This window comes from Uranotaenia lowii, chromosome 2, assembly GCF_029784155.1.
Source record: "Uranotaenia lowii strain MFRU-FL chromosome 2, ASM2978415v1, whole genome shotgun sequence".
NCBI lineage: Eukaryota > Metazoa > Arthropoda > Insecta > Diptera > Culicidae > Uranotaenia > Uranotaenia lowii.
The window spans coordinates 293,071,327-293,097,981 of NC_073692.1; the positions used below are offsets into that span (position 1 = coordinate 293,071,327).

Genomic DNA, 26,655 nt, shown 5'->3' on the forward strand with positions numbered 1-26,655 from the left:
GACTCAATTTGAGCTTTATGTTTACGTTTAGGGTAGAAACATTTGTTTTACAAAGTTGCTAACCTTTTGTAGCATTGATAATGTGAGGTATCGATATTTATATTTGATAATGATTATTATTATTTATAACTGCCAATGCTACACACTACACCTAGTTATACCGCTGATCCGTTGTTGAGTGTACAAGGCCCCGGCGTACTTCCTTTAAACAGAATCCTTTCTTTCTACTTCGAATCACAGGAAAATCAGCTGACTCATAAGTCAAAACGCAAGGGTGGAAGAACCAAAATGAAGTCGAGATAACGATATTCCAGCATTATGTTGGTGAAGTGCTCTCTTATCCCGTTTTCTTCACCAACACCGTTGATTGTCGATTCGTTCAATGCTTCTTGCAACATTACGTCACACACAATCACTATTCTTTTACTTGACGATCACTAACACAAGTCTTCAGCAAAAAATGAAGTGATCTCTCCCAGCTTCGGGAATGAGAGACGTCCGCATGCTATCTGTGATTGGTCGGGTATGTACGCGCTCGATACAGGTTCTCCAATACTAGTATGCTATACGGTCACTGCCTCACTTCCGCTACTTCACCTTCGCTGCCTCACTTGCTAAGTCTTCCTTCACTGCCGTTCAATCTTTATAGAGGTGCTGCCTCGAGTCAATTATAGAAAAGTCGGATACTCGGGTGTGTTGACGATGGAATGCTTCGGTTGGATCATCCTTTATCTGTTGCGACGAGCCTCTATAAAAGCCCCGAGGGCAGTCCTTACTCATGCAAATTCCGCGGTGTGACGGAATTATGGAATACAATTCTGTTCCCAAATGGTTTGCTTCTATCCTGTCTCACTGTCGTTCACATGCATTAACGATCGAATGTCTGGTCACCCTACAACCGTGTATCGGTAGCGAAACGCGTTGATGATCCTATGTTCCAAAGATGCAACATTTTGGATATTTGTTCGATAGACTTCTATGCTATACCTTTATACTAAGCTACTATTTACTGGTCTTTTTTATTAGTTGAACACCTAGGTGATAAATCCTTTTTACGGATTGCATTCCACGGCACGGCGAGAGACCGAGTCCCTCCAGTATGCTGGAGGCCCCACAGGCTCCGTGGAGATAAGACATGACCTTAGCTACTACTGGTCTGGCCAAAGTTCCTGAGTAAACTACCTTGAGTATACGATCACTCACGTGTTCTCGGTAAATGCGTGTGGATGAGTTCATGTACCTGATATTGTTAGTTTCTTAGAAACCTTTTCGCTGCACTTTCATGCTTGTTGGGCATTACCTTTTGTCATGAATCGTTTCTTCCCTCGCTACCGTTCCTAACAGTTAAACAGTTCGGGTATTTGGCGACTCTCGACGCGTTATCCGGATGAGAGAATATTTTTGTCGTTTAATGTTCATCAGGAAAGCAATTATCTAAGTTATTTTGTCGATACTCCTCCTTATTTCATATAGCTTTTTATTATGCGTCAATTTTCTACGTTGGAGATGCAGTTTGAGGATTGGAATTGACTACCTTTCGCCTTTCTACCGTAGAAGACATCGTTTCACTGGGGACACTAGAATTGAATGACTCAGCGGAAGTTATCTTTCCAGCATTTGACAGTGTATTGACTGGTGTCGTTGGCATCTCGAGCAGATCGGTTGGTGGTGGATAACAGTTTACATGACTACTGTGAATATTTGGTTTTGTGGACATTTAGCTCGTTCATGGATTTTTAATTATTTGTTTGATACTTGAATATTAATAAATTATTAACGGTAATTTGTACTAGCCATTCACAGATTGAAAATCTTTTTAGCTTCGTCGACTGTCGACTTCTTTCTATATGAATACCAGCAAATTCTTTCACTCCCAGCAGTAAAGCATGCAAACCACAGCGTAACATAAAATCACGAGGTTGACACTGTCAGTAAGGATTTTCATCCAATCTTGATATCAGACATGACCCTAAAGTGAAACGCCTTTCAGCATCCAAAAACGAACTCATGCCGCTGAACGCAATACACACTACGAGCAGCTCCTTCATATCCCTCTGGTTAACTTGACTTCTGCGCTTATATTTGTGACATCTGGCTGACCTCTGCAATTAAAATCAAACACAAGTTACCTGAAAATATATAAGAGCAACCACTAACTAACTTTTATATCATCTGTCGATCAACACGAATGCTATTAGGATAGTGAAGTGTCCCTTATAAAACTTAAAAACAAATAAATGTGTTCATAGCCCGTTGAATTAATTCATTTGCTCGATACATCAAGAACCTAAATATAGACCTGGTTCTAAGGTCTAAGTAGTTTTCATGGTACATTGATGATATCAGTATCATAAAAAACTGACCTCTTACGTCGTCAAACCTGTTTTGAGATCCGAGAACGAGTTTTATCTCCGTCGGTTTTCTTTTTAAGTTGACATTTTCCGGTGATAATGGATTCTAATTATTACAACCCCTTTTGCTTCTCTAGCGTCAAGAAAGCATTCGGCGAAATAATTATTTTCTTAAAATGACTTACATTATTCAGTGAGCCGAAAAGTAGAAGAAGTTATTATTGTTTGATTCCACAATCATCAAATCATCATCAAAAAGATAAGAGAATGACGATCCAGATTGAGTGGCATCCCGAGCAGACTTTGATGCCTGAACCGATAGCAAACGGTAACCAAAATAAGCTATCAATACCAAAATGATAGCATAATTGGGTATCGTATTTTTCCCGATGGCAAAATTAGGTTTCATTGAAGCATCAATATGTCGAAAGATGATACCTAACCAATACCTAAATAAGGCATTGATACCAAAATGAAAGCACTTTTTGGTTTTGTTTTTTCCAAGATAACAAAACAAAGCATCATTCAAGAAAAGTGAGATCAAAATGATAGCATGATTTAGTATTCAATTTTGTGTGATGAAAAATTTAATTTAAATAGATGTTAAAAAACCATTCGAGCTGAAAACAAACAGCAAATTTGTTCGTTACCGTGCGTGTTTTAAGTATTGATTTTTCAGTCATGACAAAAATAGGCATCATTAAGGTATCACTATTTTGCAAACTGAAATTACACCAGTTTGTTAACAAACAAACATACGTTATCAGCATGTGCGGGCATTAATTGGTGGGTGTTGATTTTTCATTAATATCAAAACTAGGCATCATTAGGGTGTCATTAATTTTTACCTGTCATTTTAATTTCCGCATAAAAACAACAATAAAAAATAATCAAAACTGCTAATCTTTTTCTTAAAAAATCTTAATTTTCATACAATAGCAAACTGAGACCAAACCGAGGAGTAGTAGAGTTATAGTAAAATTAAATATAAAAGAAAACTTAAAATTCACACTGTGTGTTTTTTTATGAGGTCTTAGAGCGAAAGGTATATTATATGAGTGCAAAAAGGGTCGATTTTAAGTGAATGAGTTAAAAAGCGTTATTATTAATAATATTAAAAGTAAATTTAGATTTATTTTATTCAAAAGTATTTTTGTGATTTAGTTCAACAAAATTTTTTTTTTTTCGTTCTATTCACAACTTTGCCAGAAGAGGGTGAATTAACGTTAAAAATTGCAATTTCGAATCAATATACAAAAACCGATGACCTCTTTATAAAAATTCTCGCATTGTTTTTTCCAAATATTTAATTAGAAATCACACTGAAATAAGAAATTAAAATTAAACGTGTGATTAGAAAGGTTGACTTTAAATAACGCATCCTGTAGTTTAACTTAATACCGTGAAAACATAAAATGAAAAAAAAAAATGCCAAAAGTCTCTTAACTTTTGCATATAAATGACGTTTTACACTTTTTGGCTTTTTGATGAAGAAATTATTTGTAATTTCCCAAGCAACCAAAAGTCGCGTTTTTACTTAACTCCGAACTCCGAAGTTCACATTTGGCTGAAAAAATGTTTTACGGGAACTTCAGGTGACTCTTGTCGCGTAAAAGTCACTCAGGAACTTCCATCGCCCTTTGAAAGGTTAAACTATCGATAACGGAACTTCTAAGCGCTTTTAATGGAACTTCTTTCAAGAAGGTCGATAACGTTCGCGTAACATTCCAAAACGCACCATTAAGATACTTGAAGGTGTTTTAAAGAACCTATTTGGGAATTCTAAGCGACATGTCAAAAATGTTTTTCAAGAAGGTCGATAACGTTCGCGTAACATTCTAAAGCGCACCATTAAGATACTTGAAGGTGTTTTAAAGAACCTATTTGGGAATTCTAAGCGACATGTCAAAAATGTCTGTCAATTTCTTGTCATGGTATTTGTTTTGTTTATATCTGTACTGATATTTACAAATGGAATTCAAGATTTTTTCGAATTTTTCTTATAAATGTTAAATAAGATATTCGAATAAATTTTTGATGATGCGAATTTTTGTTATGATTCATGTTGTGTACTGAAAGTCATTTGAACGAAATAAGGTACCTTCTATTGACCAACCTCACTCAATCATCCCAAATGACGTTAAGTTTAAATACTAATCATTACAGTGGCAATTAGCTATTGCTGAATTGGTCAAGAGGCTGGTGAGTTTCATTGCAACCTAGAGAGCAGCGGTTCAATTCTCTAGGCGTGTTAGCAGCTTTTGTAATCAAAACATATAATTAAAATCAATGAGATAGACCATGATAGACCGGCAACCTAGCATCTGACATGTGGTTGTCAGTGCAATCTGTCAATCGGATTTTTTTTTTCGGCGCGTAGAAGTTTCTTGACATTCTCTTAGAAGCTGAATAGCGTTCTCTACAGCCACCTAAACGAACTTGAAAGTAGCTTTAAGAACTTAAATTTTGGGCTGATTAGCATTCTCTTCAGACACAAACGAGAGCTGATTAAGCTTCTATGGAACCTTTCTAAGGGAATTCTGGTTGCTTGGGTTCTTTTCAATTCACTAGAAAAATAAATTTTAAATTGAATTTGTAATATTTGAGGCCTTAAGATACAGGTTATGAGTACAAAAATGATCGATTTTGAACTAATAATGTCAAAAGATTTTTCATATTTCGAATTATAATTTTTCAAATTTTTCAAATTTTCATTACATACTTTTACGTTTGAAATAAAAATTTTCAAAAAAATGTATGGAAACGGGCTAAACACAACACAACTAATAAGCATGTTTCCTCGAAATTTGGTTTTATGCACTTTTTTGTTTTATTTGTCTTATTTTCATATGTTAAACTGACATTGTGATGGCATTATGAACAAATTCATTTCATTTTTTCCATTTCATTTCTTTATCGAAAAAAGTCGCTATCTGTCGCTAACAAGTAATTAATATTGTCTTTTGGGATGGAAGTTAATTTTCGAGCAATGTTTTACATTCGCTTTTATTCGTACAAAGCAGTGATTAACATGAAGAAATAATGATACACTATTCGGACAACTCGCACATACATAATAGATAAAGCAAACTTTGTGCCCTTCGCGCAATAACTTTACATGTACGAGAAATTTTAACTTAAATTAAGACTGCGTCCGCGAATTCCAAATCGAATTGCAAACAGTGCTTTATATTATTTTCAGTTTAAGTTCGAATGAATAATCGTGTAACAAAGTAAACAAATACCCTTGTGTTCAGTTTTTGTTTTTGTTCCTCCGCGAGCGCTCCAGAAATGTATCCCGCGCAAGTTGGGCCAACACTGGCCCTAGCGGTCTCGTCAACAGGGACAACTTTAAAGAAAAAAAATGTATCCCGCGTTCATTTTAAACACCTGCATATCGATCCGATGCCGATTTCCCGACTCGTAGGGCCGAAATATAAAATCTCCAATCGCTGGCGACCCGGAACCAGTGTCTTCATTTGCTGCCAGCCAAGGTTCTCATCAACTTACTGTGAGTATTTCAGCCGCTGGAGTACGCCGCCACCAGCTTCAGGGCTAGCCTCTTCAATTTCAATTATAAATATTCAAAAAATAAAAACCACTTCCAGTCAGATCATCATTGATAACAACCGTCGTAACTGGAACAACAACGACGATGCAAAGCAAATCGAAGACCCGGAAGAAGGTAATTTGCCCCATCAGATCGGATTTGGAGCTAAACATTTCCGAGGAATCTCTTCGCCTTCCAGAGCAGGCAGTCAGCATGTTTGGATTAATCTGGTTCGTCTAATGTGGTCCTTTGATGACTTGATTGGTGCAAGAAGGAAGATGGGAAAAATGTTGAAGAAGACATTAGACTGGTAAGGTCATCTATTTTATTATTACTCTACTGGCGCACACCCGTAAATATATTGTAGTTCGTAGAAGAGTCCAACACTGTTCCTATTATTAAGTTCATTGTAACATGACATTTTCCTGATTAGGTAATCTACAATAATTATTGTTGATAACTACTTATTGCCAACTCAAGTCCATCCTCTGCCATTAGAGCCAAAGAAGAGCACGGTCCATATTAATGTGTCCGAAAAAAAGTAACAAAATTTAGTGAAGTTTTGTTGTCTTGCAAAACTATTATTCTTTGATCTACATCTCTTTCTGGTTAATATTTCGATGAGTTTAAACAGTTCTACATTTGCCAAAAGTCTTCCTGTTAGTTTAAAATTTACATAAACTGTTCGACCCATGCTCGTTACTTTTCTAGCTATCTGATAGTTCTTATTTTCTTTATATGAAAAAAAACACTGCAACTTACGTTTTCCCCATTGGAAGGCCAAAGAAAATTCTGCTATCGATCCTCCTGCGGAAGATTCCCAGGTGAAGTTTTATCGCAGGTCCTATTATCCAAACTTCTTCAAAGACATAATCGTTGGAACTCAGGTATTTCGTTTAGCAGAAAAATTTCCCACCTAAAAGTTTCAATAGTTCAAATTTCATTACGCCAAAAAAAACAATGAGATTTATTAAAAGGGCGATTGCCATTTATGTTAATAAATATTTATTTAAAAAAAACCTTTAGGTTAATTTAATTGAAATTAAATAATATAAATTTTTCAATATACCACAAAGGTAAACAAATGAAGAAAAACAAACAAATTTTCCCGTTGATTGATAATCGATTCCATGTAGGTTTTGTAAGTTTTTCGAAAATCGAGAATACGACGCGACGATTTGAAAGGGTATGATATTTCATCGAATGCATTCAAGACGCGTACATATAAACGGGTGACATATTGTCGTTATCAAACCAAGGTACTTATAGGGACACTGCATGCAACTGCAGGCAGTGATGCCAGGTAGTTTTATAGAAAATCAGGACACCACGAAGAAAAAAAAAGGATTTACAAGACATAACTAATGAAGCATAGATTACATTAATGAAAGCGAAATATAGGTACTGCAGACGCCTTAATTTAAGAAACTGAGGCGAGCAGAATCTAGGGTGGTCTGCAATTTATATGGAAAACATCATTTTAATATCATCTGAACCGAAGAGTATTGTCAGTAAAACTACTTTTTTTTACAGATTTGTTAGATATCCTGATGATTTCAATTACAGTTAATATATTTTGTTTTGAAAATCAGGACAATTCAGTACATTTCTCAAAAACTAGGATAATTTAGAAAATCACGACGGTCTCTCGAAAACCAGTACAAATCCTGAAAAATCAGGACACTTTGCACCTCTGCCTGCTGGTCACAGTCAGGTCGAGTACAACTTCGGGTGTGTTCTTATACCAATACACGGAATTGTCCATCTTGTGACAGGCAATCGTAATCGTAGGCATGGTAGGCGAACAATTGGCTGTCAAAAAGCGCTCCGTCTCCTCCCCCAACCAATGAGAAACTTTTGGTACCCCTTGCCTACTTTTCCTCAATATGCATCCACCCGTAGCTGTAGGCACTCTGGTCACAGTGACACCTATAATAACCTTGCACGGAAAAAAATTGAGTGGTTATCCCAAAGACGCTGTCATGATAATTTTACCATTACAGCGCTATAGTATTTTCAACCACGAAAATTTTAACATCGATTTTGTAAAAGTGCGCATGAAACAATATTGAAATTACTATGTACCTGGTAATTTTCGATAACTCTCAATGTTTGTTGTCGAAAATACTATGGTCATGATAATTTCATCATAATTTCTATTACAACTAGCATCCGCATAGTAATTTAGACATTGTGGCACCAATTCATATCAATAAAATACTACGCACATGGTACTTTTGAGAACAAAACATTATTGACTCAAAAACATCAGTGCGTATGATAATTTTACCATGCAAAACATTCTTGTTGTTTACACTAATTCAGGATCATTAATCATCAAACTCGTGAGTAAAAAAACTTATTTTGAGCTGCTTTAAAGTTTCATAACTTTGAAAATCATTCCAGAGCATCGGGAGAACACACTAACATTGACCGACGTGTGTCGGAAGTGTGAATTTTAATGTTTCAAATAATGTCATAATGCATGCATGCCAATAAACAAACAAACATACATAGTAATTTTACTATTTAAATCAAGCTCCTCGCTCCTCCTAATCTTTATCATAACACATAATAGTTTCATCATGAAACATATCAATTATACTAGGCACGAAGTAAAACAATGCATCATTTCATTGACAGTTTTACTAAAACGCAGTCGAATTTACTATGCGCAGCCAAATTGAGCACATGGTAAAAAAGCTATGCGTAAGGTATTATAAACAACAAAACATATTTGACTCAAAAATATGGTTGCCTGTTGTTCATTTAAACCACGGATTTAGTAATTTTACTATGCTTTTTTTTGTGTGTGGTTACACAACAACGATAGCTCACCTGTTTATGTACGCGTGTTGAATGCATTCACGGAAATATCATACATTTTCAAATTGTCGTATTTTCGGTTGTCGAATATCTTACAAGAATTGCATGAATTCGGTTTTCGTTTGTTTTTTGTTTCGTTTATTTATTCATGATGGTTGATTTGAAAATATAGTATATAATAATGGAATTTGCCAAAAAAATTCAGATATTCAACAACATAAATATCAATCACCCTTTCAATGTATATGATTGTTTTTTTCCATGGCAACAAAAATTTAATAGGACCAAATTTGTTTGGAGAAAGATTTTGCAGAAAAAATTTCGCTTATCACATTGTCTGAAAAAAATTAAAGAAAAATGTATCACATCCGAAATTCGCAGATTATTATCAAACTAACTGAAATTATGTTGGATTAGTCAGGGTAAAAACTGTGTGGAATAGAACGCAAATATTATAATATTTTCGATATCTGTGAATCGCCCTTTGAGATATCTTGTTGTTTGCTTTTTTTCTAGCTGTTATTTTATCTTGCGGGTTTTGTGAACGTCGAAATTATTGAGAATTATTTTAGAAATTTGGATAGGTAGTTCCAGCGATTATGTACCCTGGAGAATCTTGGCTAAGATGCAGCCCAGATTGAAAACATTTTGCTTAGCACATCGAATTGCAGGATTTCTCAACAATGGACAGAGGAAATTTCATCAATCTTCGGCATTCTGTAAGTAATTTTTTTTCCTTTGAAGTTGTCCTTGTTGTGGGACCGCTAGGGCCAGCGTTGGCCCAACTTTCGCTGTAAGTAAAGTTTAACGTCGGAAAAATGGAAAGCTTTGAAAAAAGTTTAATAAAAGTAACTGCTAAAGCTTATCCCGAGCAGACGTTTAAGGCAAAACAACACCTTATTTTGCTATCATGGCTTGAATGTAAAATTTGGTACTATTTTGCCCGAATAAAGGTGATACAATACCAAAATTCGGGTATAGTTTTAGATTGAAAGATAACACAGTGATGCGAGATTTTTCTTTTAGTGAAAGCTTAATGATGTCTTGTTTCGAACCATTTTTAAAAAAATATTTGATATCACAACGATGCCATATTTTGGTTGTTAATAATCAGCGGAAGTCGTGCCTACTATGGACTCCACAAGCAACTGCGGTCGAGAAGACTTAGCCCTCGCACGAAGTGTAACCTGTATACGACGCTTATTAGACCGGTTGTTCTCTACGGGCACGAGACATGGATATTGCTCGAGGAGGACCTGCGTACACTCGGAGTATTCGAGCGACGAGTGTTAAGAACCATCTTTGGCGGCGTACAGGAGAACGGAGTGTGGAGGCGAAGGATGAACCACGAGCTCGCGCGACTCTACGGCGAACCCAGTATCCAGAAGGTGGTGAAGGCTGGCCGGATACGCTGGGCGGGACATGTTGCGAGAATGCCGGATGACTGTCCTGCAAAACAGGTGTTCGCCACGAATCCGGTAGGAACAAGACGAGCAGGGGCGCAACGAGCGAGGTGGTTAGACCAAGTGGAGCGTGATCTGGCGAACGTGGGGTGCCCGAGAAATTTGAGAACGGTTGCCATGGACCGAGTGAATTTTAGGAATTATGTTCGTCAAGTTATGTCGTAAGACGGAATACTATGTAAATAAAAAATGGTTGTTAATTATACCTAAAGTTGGTATCAATATGCCCTCAAAACTCGTTTTGAAACGTTGGCTAAAAGAGGTATCATTAAGGTTTCAGTGAAACCTAAAGTTGATATGATTGAGGTATCCATATATGAAAAGTGAGACCCAAATTTTGGCATTGTACCACCTTTATTCGGGCAAAATGATACCTCATGATACTTTCAAGGCATGATAGCAAAATTAGGTATAATTTTGCCATAAAAGTCTGCTCGGGATAGTCTCATATATTCCGTCGATAGTCCAGATAAAAGACATAATTTTAATCATAACTAGAACAGGTCGAATGTGATACCTTGATTTGATAAAAGACAGATTAGCAGTGTCCGGCACAAAAACGCTAATCCGCTAATCGCTAATTAGTCCGCTAACTTTCGGTTAGCGAATTAATTTTCTCGCTATATTTTTCTTCAGCTAGCGGATAAGAAAGTTTCGCTAATTTTTAGTTCCGCTAACTAAAGAACGCTAATTCTTTGAATTGTTAATTTGCCCAAAGACTTATAGATGATAAATTCGGCATCATTCAGGTTTAAAATTTTGAATCCAATCAGGTATTTAAATTTTCGTTAAAAATTGATTTCAGAAGCTATTCGATCTCGATTTTGATTGGAATCATAGGAATAAGAGTCTATTTGAATTGTCTTCATTTGAATTTATGTCTTAAGCATAAGCCTTCTTCGAATATAAAAGAGATGAAAAAAGTTGTGAAAAATGAGATTCCCAGAATAAAATAAGTCAATAAATCAATCAACCTTTTGAGCATTATTGTCAAAAGAGATGAAAAACTTTTTCGGACAAAACAAAACATCTAACTAAAGGTTGCATTAACTGATGTAAAAAAATTAAAGAACGGGTGAATATTTTGAAAAATTTGATTCATTTTTTTTCCTTTTACTTTCTACCAAATACTCTTAACTAAAACTAAAAGTGGACTGACGCAACTGATATGGACAGAAATATTACAAAATTAGTTCGAAAACTGCCCCTATTGATATCATTTAGTAACTTTTCTAGTCAATATATAATTAAATAATTAATATAATTATGATAATTAAAGATGGCTGCAAAATTTGTGTTTTGCTTGCTTTTCAAAACTTTCTACTATCGATTAGCGATTAGCGCTTTATAATAAATCGATAACTTCAACGCAACATATAGCGGTTTTAATTAGCGATCGCTAACTTTGACCGAGATAGCGATCTAATTAGCGCCGCTAACATTTTAGTTAGCGATGCCGAACACTGCAGATTAGACGTCATGATGTGAGCTACAGAGTATGGCCTCCGGCGCCATGCTTTTGAACAGTCCGAGCTAGAATTAAATTCAGAGGCCTTGTAGAATTTAAGGCATGACCAGGTGTATTAGTCCTGTTAAAATGAATAAATGTACGCAGGTTTCAGTGGTGGATAAGAGTTATCTTATTTCATGTTTCGTCAGTCTAGTCACAAACTACACAATTCTTTAGCGATTGCTATTGTCGCACTCTCCACTTATCATATTCTCTATCCGAGAAAGTACTCATATTTGAATGACTAAATGAGAAACTATTCATTTTTGTGTGAATATTCTGAGTTATCCACTCAGAATATCTGGTGACACTGCTGAGTTACCAGTTTGAGTCACGTGTTTGTAACAGAAACTTTCATTTTGAATTTTGAAAAATCGATAACGTGATGGTAAATAAAGTTTTTGCAGGTATTTGTAGTGAAACAATCATCAAAATATTCGAAAGTTTCTCAATATATTCTTTCGGAGGATTATTTTTAATTGGGTGTGAGTCGGGAAACTAATAAATTTTCTAGTAGTTCAATGTTTCTAAAAATCTTGTTCTGTTGAACCCCTAACAGAAGGAAACAAAACTCTAAGCATGCAAAAATTTCTGTATTTACAGTGGCGACACCGCCAGCTGCCTGCAAAACCCACCTCACGAGGACGAAGCCCTGGGCCGGTCACTTCCGGGAACGCTGCTCTCGCTCGATGCCCAATGCCGCCGGGATCGGGGAACCTCGGCCTGCTTCAAGGATGAACGCGTCTGCGCCCAGCTGTTCTGCTTCGACTCGGCCAGTGGCTACTGCGTGGCGTATCGGCCCGCTGCCGAGGGCTCCACCTGTGGCGATGGACAAGTATTAAGGAATTTTAGAAAGAAGAAGTTTTGGATTGATTTGTGGTTTTCGTTCTCCTTTTTAGCACTGTCTGGATGGGCGCTGCGTGGCAGAGCACGAAAACATAATCCCAGACTACTCGCAGCACACGCCATCGTACACGCGCTTCAACCAGCCGCAGCAACCAAGTGTCAAGTATGTATGATCCTCTAGAGCTCTAGAAATCGTCCTGCACATCTCATGTCAACCCGATTAGGTCACACGCACACACCCACAGTTAGGAACATATGAGATCACGCACTCTGATTATTTTTGATAGGAGAGTTTCACGAACGTTTTGAAGCCCCATACAAGAGAGAAAGGATCAGTCAGCTCTGATTTATCACTATGTGTATATACTATTTGTTTAGAGAGGTCATTCACCACCAGTATATCTACCCAAAATCAAACAAACAAACAATCAAACCTGTTGAAAGATGCAATTTTAACGGATCAACTTCTCTAGATTTAACTACGACGACAAGTCAGGTCAGCAGGGAGAATATTATGAACCGTCTAGTAGCACTGCGTCGTCCACCACCTCAACCACCACAAGTACAACATCAACAACAACGACAACCACCACCACCACCACTACACCACCTCCGCCGCCACCGACGTCGACGAGGAACTATTACCAATATTTCAACCACAAATCCACGAGTACATATCACAGTAATTTCCAATCTCCTCCTAGTTCTAGTTATAATGGTAACAGCGGTAATAACTATAACCATTACAACCATAACGATAATCAAAACAACCATCATCAACAACAACAACAACAACCGACAACTGAATCAGACTACTACCGCACAAAAGCGACCAAGACCCCGTACGTGTTCAGTAAATACACATTCAGCTCGACCAAGAGCCCATACACTTACCAAAGCCTGTTTACGGTGAGTAGTACTAGTCCAGCGACCACAACTACTACTACCACAACAACACCACAGTCCCCGGCACACTACTGGGACCACTACAATCAACACCACCAATACAATCAACAACAACCACACCATTACGAAGATTCGGCGAGCACTTCCTCACCCACAACCACCACCACGACGACTACGCACAAACCGAAATCCACGTACCATCCGGTGTTCGATGTGTACTTCAACCGGATCGCACAGACGACCACACGCAATCCGTACAACTTCAGTTTCTACGTTAAGCGCACGACCAAGGCCCCGAACTACGCGTTGAACTACGTGGGGGCCAACAGTCAGCAGAGTCCGCAGGCCCGGACTCTGAACGGTGCCACGGTGGGAAGTAGTTTCGGTAGTAGTGGATAAACAAATGGCTAGGTCCTGGAAGGAGGCCTTAGAGAGCGAAAAAAAATCCAGGATAGAAGAAAATATTAGAACAAAAAAAAACACCAAAAACGAAAAACTTGAACGCACACGGTGGGATTTGATCCCCATTTGGTTGAATCTTGACAGAGGAACACAAACACGCACCACGCAACAGACGATGCCAGCACGTCATGTCACGCGCATTCGTCAGTCAGTCCGTCTGTTCGACCGGGGGGTGATTCACTGTTGTGTTGTTGCTCGATTCTTCCCAAACCCCGCATTTACCGTCGAAGGGGGGTGGCGAAATGTTTGAGTTGTTTCAAACGGGTTTTTCAACTTTGTGTTTGTGTGTTCACTGCTTCTCCCCCCCCTGCTTTTACGATTTCCGAATATCTGTAAACAAACAATAACGCACCTCACTTTCTGTCTGTTTCTCACTCTCCGTTTCTCTGTCACTTTTTACTCTTGCCGTTAGTATTCCGGTCTCTTTATTATACATACTAGTTAAGGTAGTAAATATAAAGATATCTCAGAGAGCCATCACCAGAAACTATGGCAGAAGTGCAATTTTTGCACTGTAAACACGCTTAGAAGCAAATAATTTTTTTTTAATAGATTTAAAAGTTTTTGCATAGTTTATATGAACTCCACAGGAGCATAATACAACAGGGTTTCAATAAGTTATCTTTCAGAATTTAGAAAAAAAAATGGTTGAGATTCTTTAAAAAAAACCCTCTGACCTCTACATTTTAAATTAATTTATATTGTCTTGATCATTAAATTTGATGCAATGAGAAAGATTGACCTAAAAGATGTGTTTTATTTGAACTTTTTTTTTAAACAGTGAGTGAAACAAGAATAGTACCACTATTAGGTTTTATTGTAAAAATATGAATGACTGAAAATCATCAAAATGTTCTACTACTGATTGTTATAAATTCTTCAACGGATAAATCAAACATGAGTTTACTATTTTTGGAAGAAGCAATTGGCGTTGAAGACCAAAAATATTTAAAAAAAAAAGTTTTTAAAATTCTGATTGGAACCTCTATTGGAATTTCTACAAAATTCAATATAACTTCTTAAAATTTTCCGTGTAAAAGCAAACAATAATACTTCCACAAACTACTTGAATGGATAACTGCATTTCTATGCGTTTTCTAGTATATCAAAGGTTTTAATGGAGTTTTTAAGAGATCTTCCTCTAGCACTGAAGAATTTGACATTTGAGAAATAATTGTTTACCAAACTCAAGCAACCAGAATTCCCTTAAAAGGGTTTCATAGAAGCTAAATCAACTCTCATTTCTGTCAGAAGGGAATTCTAATCAGCCCAAAATTTAAGTTCTTAAAGCTGCTTTGAAGTTCGATAAGGTGTCTGAAGAGAATGCTATTCAACTTCTAAGAGTATGTCAAAAAACTTCTAGGTGCCGAAAAAATCTGATTGACAGATTGCTCTCACAACCAGGTGACAGATTGCTAGGTTGACAGTCTATCATAGTCTATCTTATTGAGTTTGATTATATTGGTTATTTTTTGCTATTTACGCCTAGAGAATTGAGCCGCTGTTCTCTAGGTTGCAATGAACCACACCAGCCTCTCGACCAATCCAGCAATAGTTCATTGCCACTGTAGTGATTAGTATTTAAACTCAATGTCATTTAAGATGATTGAATGGGTTGTTCAATATATCGTACCTCATTTCGTTAAAAGCACTTTCAGTACACTAAATAATAACAAAAATTCTCATCATCAAAAATTTATTCAAATATCTTAACATTGATGAGAAAAATTCGAAAAATTCTTGAATTGCATTTGTAAATATCAATACTGATACAATCAAAACAAATACCATGACAAAAAATTAACAGAAATTTTTGACATGTCACTTAGAATTCCCTTATAGGTTCTTTAAAGCAGCTAGAAGTATCTTAACGGTACGTTAGAAAGTGTTAAGCGAACGTTATCGACCTTCTTGAAAGAAGTTGCATTAAAAGCGCTTAGAAGTTTCGTTATCGATAATTGAAACTTTCAAAGGGCTATGGAAGTTCCTGAGTAACTTTTACGTGACAAGAGTAACCTGAAGCTCCCGTAAAACATTTATTCAGTCTAACATGAACTTTGGATTTCCATCTTATAGTAAAACGCAATTTTTGGTTGCTTGAAAAATAGTATCTTGGCTGAATTTGAATCCAAAACCAGTTTACTTATTCGAGAATATTTTTTTAAGCAGTAATACACTATTTTTCTCAGTTTTAAGTCGTAGATGACAGCACTATCTTGCTGTCCATTTTCGACTATCCGAGTTTAATTAAGATGTTCTGGGTGGTTTTGGTCTAGAAATGAGTTCTTGGTACACAAACAAATGAATTTGTTTATTAATGAATAAGAATTGCATCAAGGCCACTAAATAGTGGATTTCTTAGACCGATAATTAGCTTAGATTTTTTTTTATCAGTAAATCTCACTTTTTCCAGCTCAAGTCGTAGATGGCAGCACTGTGTTGCAGTTAATCCAAATTAATTCTTAATATCGATTTTCCGGATTTATTTGGGCCCATCTTGATCTTTTGGAAGTAGTTTTCCAAAACAGTTCTGTTGAATTTCACGCTGATTTTTTTCAGCGGTTTCAGCAGGTTTTCTGAATTTGCTTATCTCACTAGCACAAGAATATACCTACCTGCCGAAGTTTCTGCCCATTTCTACTTCGAAATTCAATTGCAAATTAAACCACCAATACTGCTTGCCACCTGGTCCATCAAACTTCATCGAAAAATACAACGTTTGATAGACCAGATAGCTAGAAATGTTATTGGTATGATTTGAAAAAGATTCGGAAATTGAAATGAGCAAAAACTTTGGCGGTGCTAAATTCTTGTGCTGCACAGTGGTCCAATTCTCAAAAAAGCTGGCAAAAAGTCTGTTTTCAACAATTTTGTAAAAATTCAAAAAAAAGATTTATTTTAATAATCAGTAAATATATTCTTGTATTAAAATTTTCCAACAGATTGCTGCAAAATCTATCACATCCTAGAAAGGTTAAATGAATCTAAAATTATCTCAAAATTGAAATACATATGAAATTAAATCAATACAGATTGACCTGACAACGCTCTAGTACCGATCACTTTTTTTAATTTTTCATTAATTGACAAGTCAATATAGAAATTTTATGATAGATGAGAATTGTTCAACCATTTCGCCACTAGTGATCAAAATTTTGAAAAAAAAGGTTTGTAGGCTTTTTTTCTTAAATGATCATTTATTATATCAATGGTTGTTTTTACACAAAACACCTAATTTACATTTTAAACGAGAAATACAAACTTTTTGCTACATTTAACTTTTAATATTTATTTTTAATTTATTTCATATTTCATATTTTCAAATAATACCATAAAAGTTTCTAACAATTTTTGAAGTTTCAATTGGTTTTCATGAATATTGAACAGCAAAAAAGGTTCTATGATTTGAACAATAATCAGAGGAATATTTGAGAAACCGTAATTTAATTATGTGTTGGGAGTTTTCCTAATAGTAAAAATAACACAGAAATTCATATTGATATTGCTTCAAAACATGAAAAGGATGTTTGATGAATGGATTTTGAGAAAAATCAACCTAGAGATTCAGTAAAATATCAATTTAGTTCGTGATCCGGGAGGTTATTGGCTAAGAAGTCAAATTTGATGAAAAAAGTTGTACAAATCTTTGACGTCGTTCTCCAAAAATGGCAAAAAATTGAAGCCCAATTTGCCATATTTTGTTGCCCAAAAATGTGGGAATTTATCCAACCTAAAATTAGAGTGGAGTGATGTGGAGTTTTTTTTAAATTTCTAGTTGAAGTTATAAAATTCAAAATATTTATCGTTTTTTGCAACAAAACTACATATAAAAAATTTCTACTTTATTCCAAATCACAAACTTTTATTAGATAAAGTGTAAAATATGCCGAACAAAAATATAAAAATAATTGAAAGCAATATATATTCGCGATTTGAATATCTATTCGTTTTTCAATGTAAGCAAACCTTTGCGAATTTTTCAAGTAATATTAAATCTTTTCTTGGCATTTCTTTGAGAACTCCGAAACGGGTAAACTTAAGACTATCATTTTCATGGTTTCATTTAGCTTGAAAATGCTGGAACACGATGAAATATTTGGATAGATAATTTTGAGCGCTTCAAAAATCGACTTTCTGCCAGCTTTTCTGGGTTTTGGACCACTGTGTGCTGGTGAGATTTTGCAAATTCAGAAAATCTTTTTTCAGCGTGAAATTCAACAAAACTGATGTGGAAAACTATCATCTTCCAAATGATCATGATGAGTCTTAATAATCCCGGTAAATCGATATTGAAAATTAATTTGGATTGACTGCAAGACAGTGCTGCCATCTACGACTGGAACTGAAAAAAGTGTGATTTACTGGAAAAAAAATCAATGATTTCAAATTAACCCAGTATGTTTGTTTTATCATTTCATGTCATATTTACTTAGAGAGCAGACGTACAAGTTGAACAAAAAATCTTCAAAAAAATTGTAAAATTTCAAACGCTGTAATCCAAAAAAATATGTTGAAAATTGACTTGAAACAGTGCCATTTATTGCGCCGTTCAAAAGTTACTTATTAAATGTTCAAATACCCAGTTTTCGAAAAGGCGTAGACGTATATGAGCTCATTAATAACTCTAATTGACAGCATTTTTGAAATAAGTAAACTGATGATCACTTTTAATGTGAAATCGGACGCTGATTCCAAAAATGAAATTCAAAAAATCTCAGTAGGAAAGTTTTTGAGTTATGCTCCAAATATGAAATTTTCTAAAAATTAAAAAAGTACTTTTCCTCGGATTCCATTATTTCGGATCAAAATCGGTTGATAGTTGAAGAAGTTATGGTTACTTTACCGTACAGTAATTTTTGCATATTTGAACAATTTAACGAACCGCGGTGTATTTTTACCTATCATAGTATAGGAAGAATTAAACATGGTAAATTTCACTCGCTCTCAGTCAAATTTTTTTATAAGATTACCAGAAGGTTACATGCCATCGAATTCCATTTTCGGATTCAGCGCCCAATTTCACATTAAAAAAAGGATAGAAAACAAAGCTCACGATTTTTTTTAAAATTTTGTAAACTATAGTGTAATCAATGTATTGCTAGATAAATGCAATAAGAGTTGATTTGACTGGAAATTCTGTCCTTTTTATTTTATAAATTTTCCTTATTGACTTTTTTTGGTGAGTGAATCAACTATTTTTTTTATTTACGCAACGTTTCGTTACTTTTCTTCACCCATCTGATGATGGGTGCTCCAGAGAATCCAGAAATGTTGCAAACGTTTAAAAAAAAAAGTTGTTTTACTCACCAAAAAAGTCAATAAGTAAAAACCGTATAAAAAGTATCGGTGATAAACCTTCATTAATTCCTTCATTTTTGCACTACTGAGGAAGTCAAAATAACAGTTTTACAACAAGTTTTTGCATTTCTTGAACGATTATTGAGGACGAATCGGCTACATGACTGGATGTTAAAAACATTCTTGACAATCAGTCTAGACATCTCAAAGTGGGTTACTTTCAAGTATCTCTTGAAGGAAGCTTGAAGGAAATAGCGTTTAACTTTTAAGATATTTTCCATTATGCAACCGGACGAAAGTGTTACGAAACTTTAACAGCAGCTTTCTTGAAACATGCCAAACAGTTCATACGACCTGTTCAAAACTGACCAAAATTTTGTATTTTTTTTCTCAGTTCTGTTCTGACAGTTCTCTTTTGTGTGTTTGGTGACATCTGGTGGCCCAGCCAAAAACAAAAATTGGTTCAAAACGATCATTGGAAATTTTACACAAGTTTCGTGGTCTAGCATGAACGTCTGTTCTCTGTGATATTAATGAAGAAATTAAGCAGTTTGATAAAGAATCATAGCTCAAATGTCAAATTCCTTGATACTAGAGGAAAATCTCTTAAAAACAATTCAAAAACCTTCGAAATACTAGAAAAGGCTTAAAAGTACAGTTATCTCTTCAAATAGTTTGTAGAAGCATGATTGTTCACTTTTAAACAGTAAATTTTAAAAAATGATCTTAATTTTTTGTAATTCGACGGTTTTTCATACTCAACGCCAATTGTTTCATCTAAAAAAGTAAACTCATGGTTGATTTATCAGTTGATCAATTCAAAACAAATTTCAGAAGAAAGTTTTTAATGATTCTCAATCATTCATATTTTAACAAGTGAAACACAAAGTTGTACTATTTTTTTTAACTCACTGTATTAAATTGCCTGGGATCTGAAAAGCTTCTGATTTGCTCAAAGTGAAAGTGTTATTTTTCATATTTTCAAATTGAAGTAATTGATTCAATGTATAAAATGGAAACATACGAAATTTAGGACTTGCATTGCAAAAATTTTGAGAATAAAGAAAATAGAAGGAACAAGCAACAGGAACAAATTTAAATTTTTTCCATCAATAGGTGGCGTAAAAGTCAGTTCAATGTGAAAACTAGCGAGGTGGGGTATCTTTATATTTACTTTCTTTGAAACAAGTATTATTTTTGTTCGGTTATGATTATAAATGTTGATCAGAGTTATTTGTTTTTGAACAATTGTTTACGTTGTTTTTTTTGTTTGTAACACGGTCTTGCACTTTTGCTCTTTACATATAATCCTCGGAACTAAATCTGTAACTAACAGTTCGATATTATTTTTAAATTAATTCTAACCACAAAAAAAGAGAGCACACGCCCTTTTCGTCTAAACGAAGTTAAAACAAAATTATTTATATTAAAAAAAAACAATCAAACGCAACTCGAAAAGTCTGCCATTTATTTATGAAACAAAAAAAAAATCAAAAATGAAACCTAGCAAAGTAAGTGCACCCTGCCACATGGAATGAAATTACATTCCACCAAACATATTTTTCGCGGGATTACGAAAAATCAAATAAAAAGCCACGCTACGACTAGTACCACTACTTCTACTACTACCAAATGCACACCTCCAAGACACATCACGGGTAAGAAATTGCACTTTGTCAAAGCAAATGATTTGAAAAGAAAACAACTTGATTCTCCCTAAAAAGCTCAACTTGTCTCATCAACTCTATTCTGGAATTTCTTTTTAAAATAAATTCTCAAGTGGCACAAACTGTTAACTTTTCCCACCTGAAATCTGAAAATCTGTTAACGACAATCTTGTAAATTTGCCTTTTCACTGCCAAACGGTCACCGTAACATTGTAATTTAGATCTCACGGATTCTCGAAACATTTATAAAAAAAAACTCTATACAAATTCTCGCTCTCTGAAACTGACTTTCGACTACCTACCTAATAGTGTCTTGCTCTATTATATAATTAAATAAAAAACTACTCGACTCTCCACTCTGTACATAAACTGTCTAGAAACCTAGCACTGTCACTGGTACTGTTTACTATTATTGCGCATAACAACAACAACTACAAAACCATTCACCACTACTACCTACACCTATTTACCTACTGATGAACTGTGATCCACCCCAACTCTATTCAGAACAACAAACTTTTCCTTCGACTTTCAATCATTTTAATTCAATCGAAAGCTAACCTCTTTCGTTCTTAAGGATTGTAGTCTAACCAAAAAATGATAACACAATAGTTTGATAAGATGGCTTTACCCCATGCGACCTAACCTCCTATCGTTATTTTGCCCTAACGTACGCTAACGTTGCCTCTCAAAAATTGATATAATAAACCATAACAAGCATGCATGAATGTTTTCGTTCCATCAGTTTGACATTCGGCGCTAACAATTGATGAACATATTGTTGAATGTTTGATTGTATGTATGCGTATTTGCGGAACTTATGTAAAAAGGCAGGCTACATATCGATGTAAAAAAACAAAACATTTGGGAAAATTTCCGGTCGGTTGGCATCACGGAAATCTAGCTCGGAGCTGCGGAGGATTTTCTCAGGAAGGACACCGAGGGCTGATCCCAGGAGAAGTGACTGAACATCGGCAATTGCATCAGAAGAAGAAGAAATGAATTTTGTCTTTAGGAATCAAATTTTAGATTACAGATAAAATTTAAGGGGCTCAATCCATTTGATCTTTTTTTTTTATCAATATTTCTAAGAATTTCATATACCATTCAATCCTACTGCTACAAGCAAAGTCACAATTTGGAATCTCTATATACTGTGTCGTAAATCGGCTGCCAGAATAGCTCACTACTGGGCACCCTGGCCTGGCTCAGTTTATCATCGCCATGGTGTATCAACGACTGGTATGTGTGCCGGATCGGCATGATCCGGCTCGAAGGACCGTGTTCAGGATCGCTCAAATCAATTCAGGCAGATATCAGCCCTATCGTCCAAGGTCGATCATAGTCAGAGGCTTAAGTGGCAAGCGTTAGAAGTCTCAAAGGATCACAGAGTGATGAAAGATATCTAGCACTGCAAATTAGTTAAAACCATTCCGTATAGCACACTCCAATTCATAATTATTATTATTGCCGAGAGAAATTTTTTACAGTTATGAAAAAAGGAATAGACAGGCATTAGTGCGCCAATAGAAGAAAGCTTGATAGGTGCTGAAATTTTAGGCTAGAGGGCATGTTGATGAAAATTTCAGCACCTATCAAGCTTTCTTCTATTGGCGCACTAATGCCTGTCTCTAAGAGTGCCCCAAATGACCCGACATTTGAAAAAGTTATGCGCTGCAGGCTTAAATTAATCCTATGCCTAGTATAAGATCTCATGCCAAATTTGGGCCACATCGATTCGCGGGAAGGGGTCGCTCAACGAGCTTGAAGTTTGTATGGGATTTTGAGACATTTTGTTCGGGAGAAACATGAAAAACCAGATTTTCATCAATAACTTTGGTTCCCTCCGGTCGATTTCTTTTGAGTACGGCTTTTCTTAAATCCCAAATGACAAATATTTCATCCGCGGACTGCATTTCGAGAAGAGTTTCTCCCAAACAAAATGTCTCAAAATTTCATACAAACTTAAGTCTTGTTGAGTGACCCCTTCCCGTGATCCGATTTGGCCCAAATTTGGCATGAGATCTTGTACTAGGCCTAGGATCAATTTTAGCCTGCAGCGTAAAACATTTCACAGGTTTTTATTTCCCATACAAATTTGGGGCAGTCTACTGTCTATCCAATTTTCTTTCATGTCTGTAAAATATTTCTCTCTAAAAGTTTCTTCTCGCCGAGCATGCCATGAAAATTTGAATCATTATTATTGTTTTGGAAATGAGTGAGCTTTTTATCCTACCAGTGATATCTATCGCCAAATACCCTCTGTTGACGATCCTGAACATGGTCCTTCGAGCCGGATCTCGTCGACAGTATTGACGCTCAGAGCAATGGTTAATGGTTGCACCATGAGCTAAGCCCGTGCTACAGTACAGGGAACTGTAGTCGACTACCTTCCCTGCCTCTGGCCCGACGATTTTCTGGTAGCTCTCGGTTCAACGACCTTCTATTGACCCTGGCCTAACTCCACCTCGGTAATGGTAATGGTCCTGGCTCACAGTGCGTGGTCCAAAACGGCCAAAAGGGGCCTGTCAAATGTCTTCAGAACATGAAAAAATCAAACATGAAATTACAATTGTATTACGAAGAAACGTTTTAAAATGTTGGCTTGTGATATAGCTTAGATGGAAAGTTAGTTACTTCCTGAGCCGATGTCCATGAGTTCGAGCCCAAGAGACAACATCGTTGTACTGGATAAGTTTTTCAATAACTGTCCCCACCAACTGCAGCGTTGATATAAAATGAGCAATGCCAGTAAGATTGTAAAAACGACTATAACCGAGAAATAACGATTTTAGAATTTTGAAATCTTCTGTGAACAGCGTGATTTGAGTGGCTAAACATATGTTTAGAATAAGATTGTCAAACTTTTAAATATCAGCGCGTAGCCGGGCTGGCAAAATCCGGGCATTTGATTTAAAAATTGTCGACCAAAATACGGACAATATCCGGGTTAGTTTGGTCAAAACCGAGGAATTACCCATCAAAAATCAAGAAAAAACTTTTTTTTTCAACAACGCAACAACGTTTTGGACGCATACATTAAAAAAATTAAAACACATATTATGAGAATGAGAATGAGAATAAACACGGACGAAATCCGGGCTTTTCCAATGAAATCCAGGCAATCGGGCCGGACCGGACTTTTCCCAAATTTCAAATGAAATATCCGGGCAAATCCGGATAAAACAGGACAATCTGGCAACCTTAGTTATGAACATCACATTCAAATTCATCGTAATCAAACAATAGTTTAGAAAAAAAACAACTTTTAAGAAACTTTTGAAAACTATCAATTTAAAAAAAAAACTTTAAATGATGAGATACTATAAGGTTGCCAGAATTTTTTTTACTACCATCCAGGCCTAGCAGTTCCGGGCATTTTTTCAAAAAAAAACCTGGCAAAATCCGGGCATGGATTTCAATATTTCAAATCCAAAAACCGGGCAAAAACCGGGCAAAATTTAGGTGTTATTATTTATAAAAGCAAAGAAAAAATGTAAAAAAATCGAAATTAATATTTTTTTAATGTAATTGCAGACTTCCAACAACTTTTTGGAACACTTAAATATTTAAAGTTTTATAAAAGTGAATCAGCGAAATTATTTGAAACAACCATTGAAAATTACCATACCGATAATCGATTTTGCTGAAATTTACTCAAAAACTTTGTTTTTTTTTTTTGGTTTCTTTGTGAAAATTGTGAAAAATCCGGGCAATATCCGGACTTTTTTCACGATATCCGGGCAACCGGGCCGGGCCGGACTTTCTCGAAATTTTGCATCAAACATCCGGGTAAACCCGGATAAAACCGGGCAATCTGGCAAGCTTATGATACTATCTATATCTCTATCCATCTCTTTTTATATATTATTTTCATATAAGGTAACAGCCTGCTATGAGTTTATGATAAATTCAGGTTATCGGCGATGGAATCGAAAAGTTATTCTTTCTTTCCTTAAGAAACCCCCTTAAGATCTGTCAAAAGTTGGGTGAAATTTTAGCTGCATCCCACTTGCACTAATGCAAATCCATCACCCAAATTCGGCAGCGCTTCCATCGCCTATAAAGGATGTTTCAAGGAGCAAATGTTCTGTCAAAGATACTAAAAAAACAACACCTGTCCAAGGAATATTTAAATAGGCGATGGAGGCGCTGCCGAATTTGGGTGATGGTTTTGCATTAGTGCAAGTGGGATGCAACTAAAATTTCACCCAACTTTTGACAGATCTTACAGGGTTTTCTTAAGGAGAGAAAGAATAACTTTTCGATTCAATCGCCTATAAGGTGGTGCTGAGCCTAATATGGTATAGGGTTTTTTGTAACGTCACAAAGACGATTTTATCGAAAATTTATACGAAAGTGACAGAAATTACAAAAAAAACATCTTTTAGAACAAAATTGAATTCCGATTTCATTTGATTGTGTTGTTGTACGCATGCGGGAAAACCCCGTTACAAAATACACAAAAATGCTCGAACTTCTATAAAAATTTAGAACTTTGCCAGTCGGTAAACCTTTGAATTATACAAAATTTTCCTCTCCGTAGGAATAGTTATAAAATACAATTATTTAAATTGCCGTTATGGTAAAAAAAATTAAATTGCAGTAAAATTTTCCAATCAGGTCCAATAAATTTACCAATAGGCGCTTCAGAAGCATAGGACTTCTACTGGCAGTCAAACCGTCTTACCCTCCGTTCAAAATTGTAACAATTGTTTAATGTTAACCCTAACAACGCATTTTTTTCGCTGTGAGTTCAATAAAATTTTGTTTTATGATTTCATGCAACTTAAATGAATTTTTACCTTTTTTCAAATGTTAGCTTGAAGAACAGTATAAGAGTTGATAGAATGTAATTTAATGCATATTTGGATTCAGCAGGCCCAAACCAGTAGGAACCAAGGAAGCCGAAATGACAGAAAAATCTGTAATTTCACAGAATTTTTAGAAAATTTTCATCACATAATCTGTGTCACCGAACACACAATTTTGAAATATTCACAGATTTTACAGAATTTATGAATTTTGAATGGATTTCCAAAATTATATTTTTTTTTAACCAATATGAAATTTAAATTTCTTTCTTTGAATTAATAATGAAAGTATAATAGGATTGGTAATGTTATTTGATTTTTTTCAAACTAAAATGTTTAACAGACCCATTTTAACATAATTTTCAATTAAATTGAAGAAAATAGCATCACAGAAAACTATCATAGATTTATTGGGTAAAATCACAGATAGACAGAATTATTTTTCTCAAAAACGAAGAATTTTTTTCAGCAACCTTGGTAAGAACCAGCTCTTAAATTTTTTAAGTTAAGGAAAAATGTGAATTTGGTTGCCTTATGCTTTCAGAAATTGATCCTTTATTTCATGATTTCTCGGAAATTCTTACTTTTCGAAACGAAGGCTTCAAATTACATGTCATCCGTACCATATTGAATAAAATTAATAATTTTGCGTGGTACCTTGAAATTCAAGAGGAAATCGATGAAAGTAGAGTTCCCAAAATTCCAGACATCAAAATCACAAATAATAATTTTATTTCAGAATTTACCTAAGATTTAGAAATTAAATTCTCCGACCGAAATTCGCAATAAAAAATGAGCTTCAAAGAATATTTAAAAAAAAACACAATATTCCAAAATCTCTATTCAGAAAATACGTCAAAATAATGCGATAATATCAAAGTTTTAAAATTAAGTTTCAACTTATGGCAATGATAATAAAACTTATCTCGAATATTCGCTTTTTTGAACGTATGAGAATTATT

The 26,655-nt window shown here is 35.4% G+C and overlaps 1 protein-coding gene across 4 annotated transcripts in view; it reads left to right on the forward strand.

Annotated features, from left to right (window-relative positions):
• Nucleotides 1–26,655, forward strand: part of LOC129748797 (A disintegrin and metalloproteinase with thrombospondin motifs like) — a 633,996-nt gene that overhangs the window by 599,480 nt on the left and 7,861 nt on the right. For 2 of the 4 annotated variants that reach the window (XM_055743549.1, XM_055743550.1), the window contains exons 11-13: nucleotides 12,304–12,535; nucleotides 12,600–12,709; nucleotides 13,020–13,228. In XM_055743549.1, coding sequence (XP_055599524.1) covers nucleotides 12,304–12,535; nucleotides 12,600–12,709; nucleotides 13,020–13,228 — 551 coding nt within the window. The remainder of the gene's footprint in view (nucleotides 1–12,303; nucleotides 12,536–12,599; nucleotides 12,710–13,019; nucleotides 13,229–26,655) is intronic. The other 2 variants (XM_055743551.1, XM_055743552.1) reach the window with 2 other exon arrangements.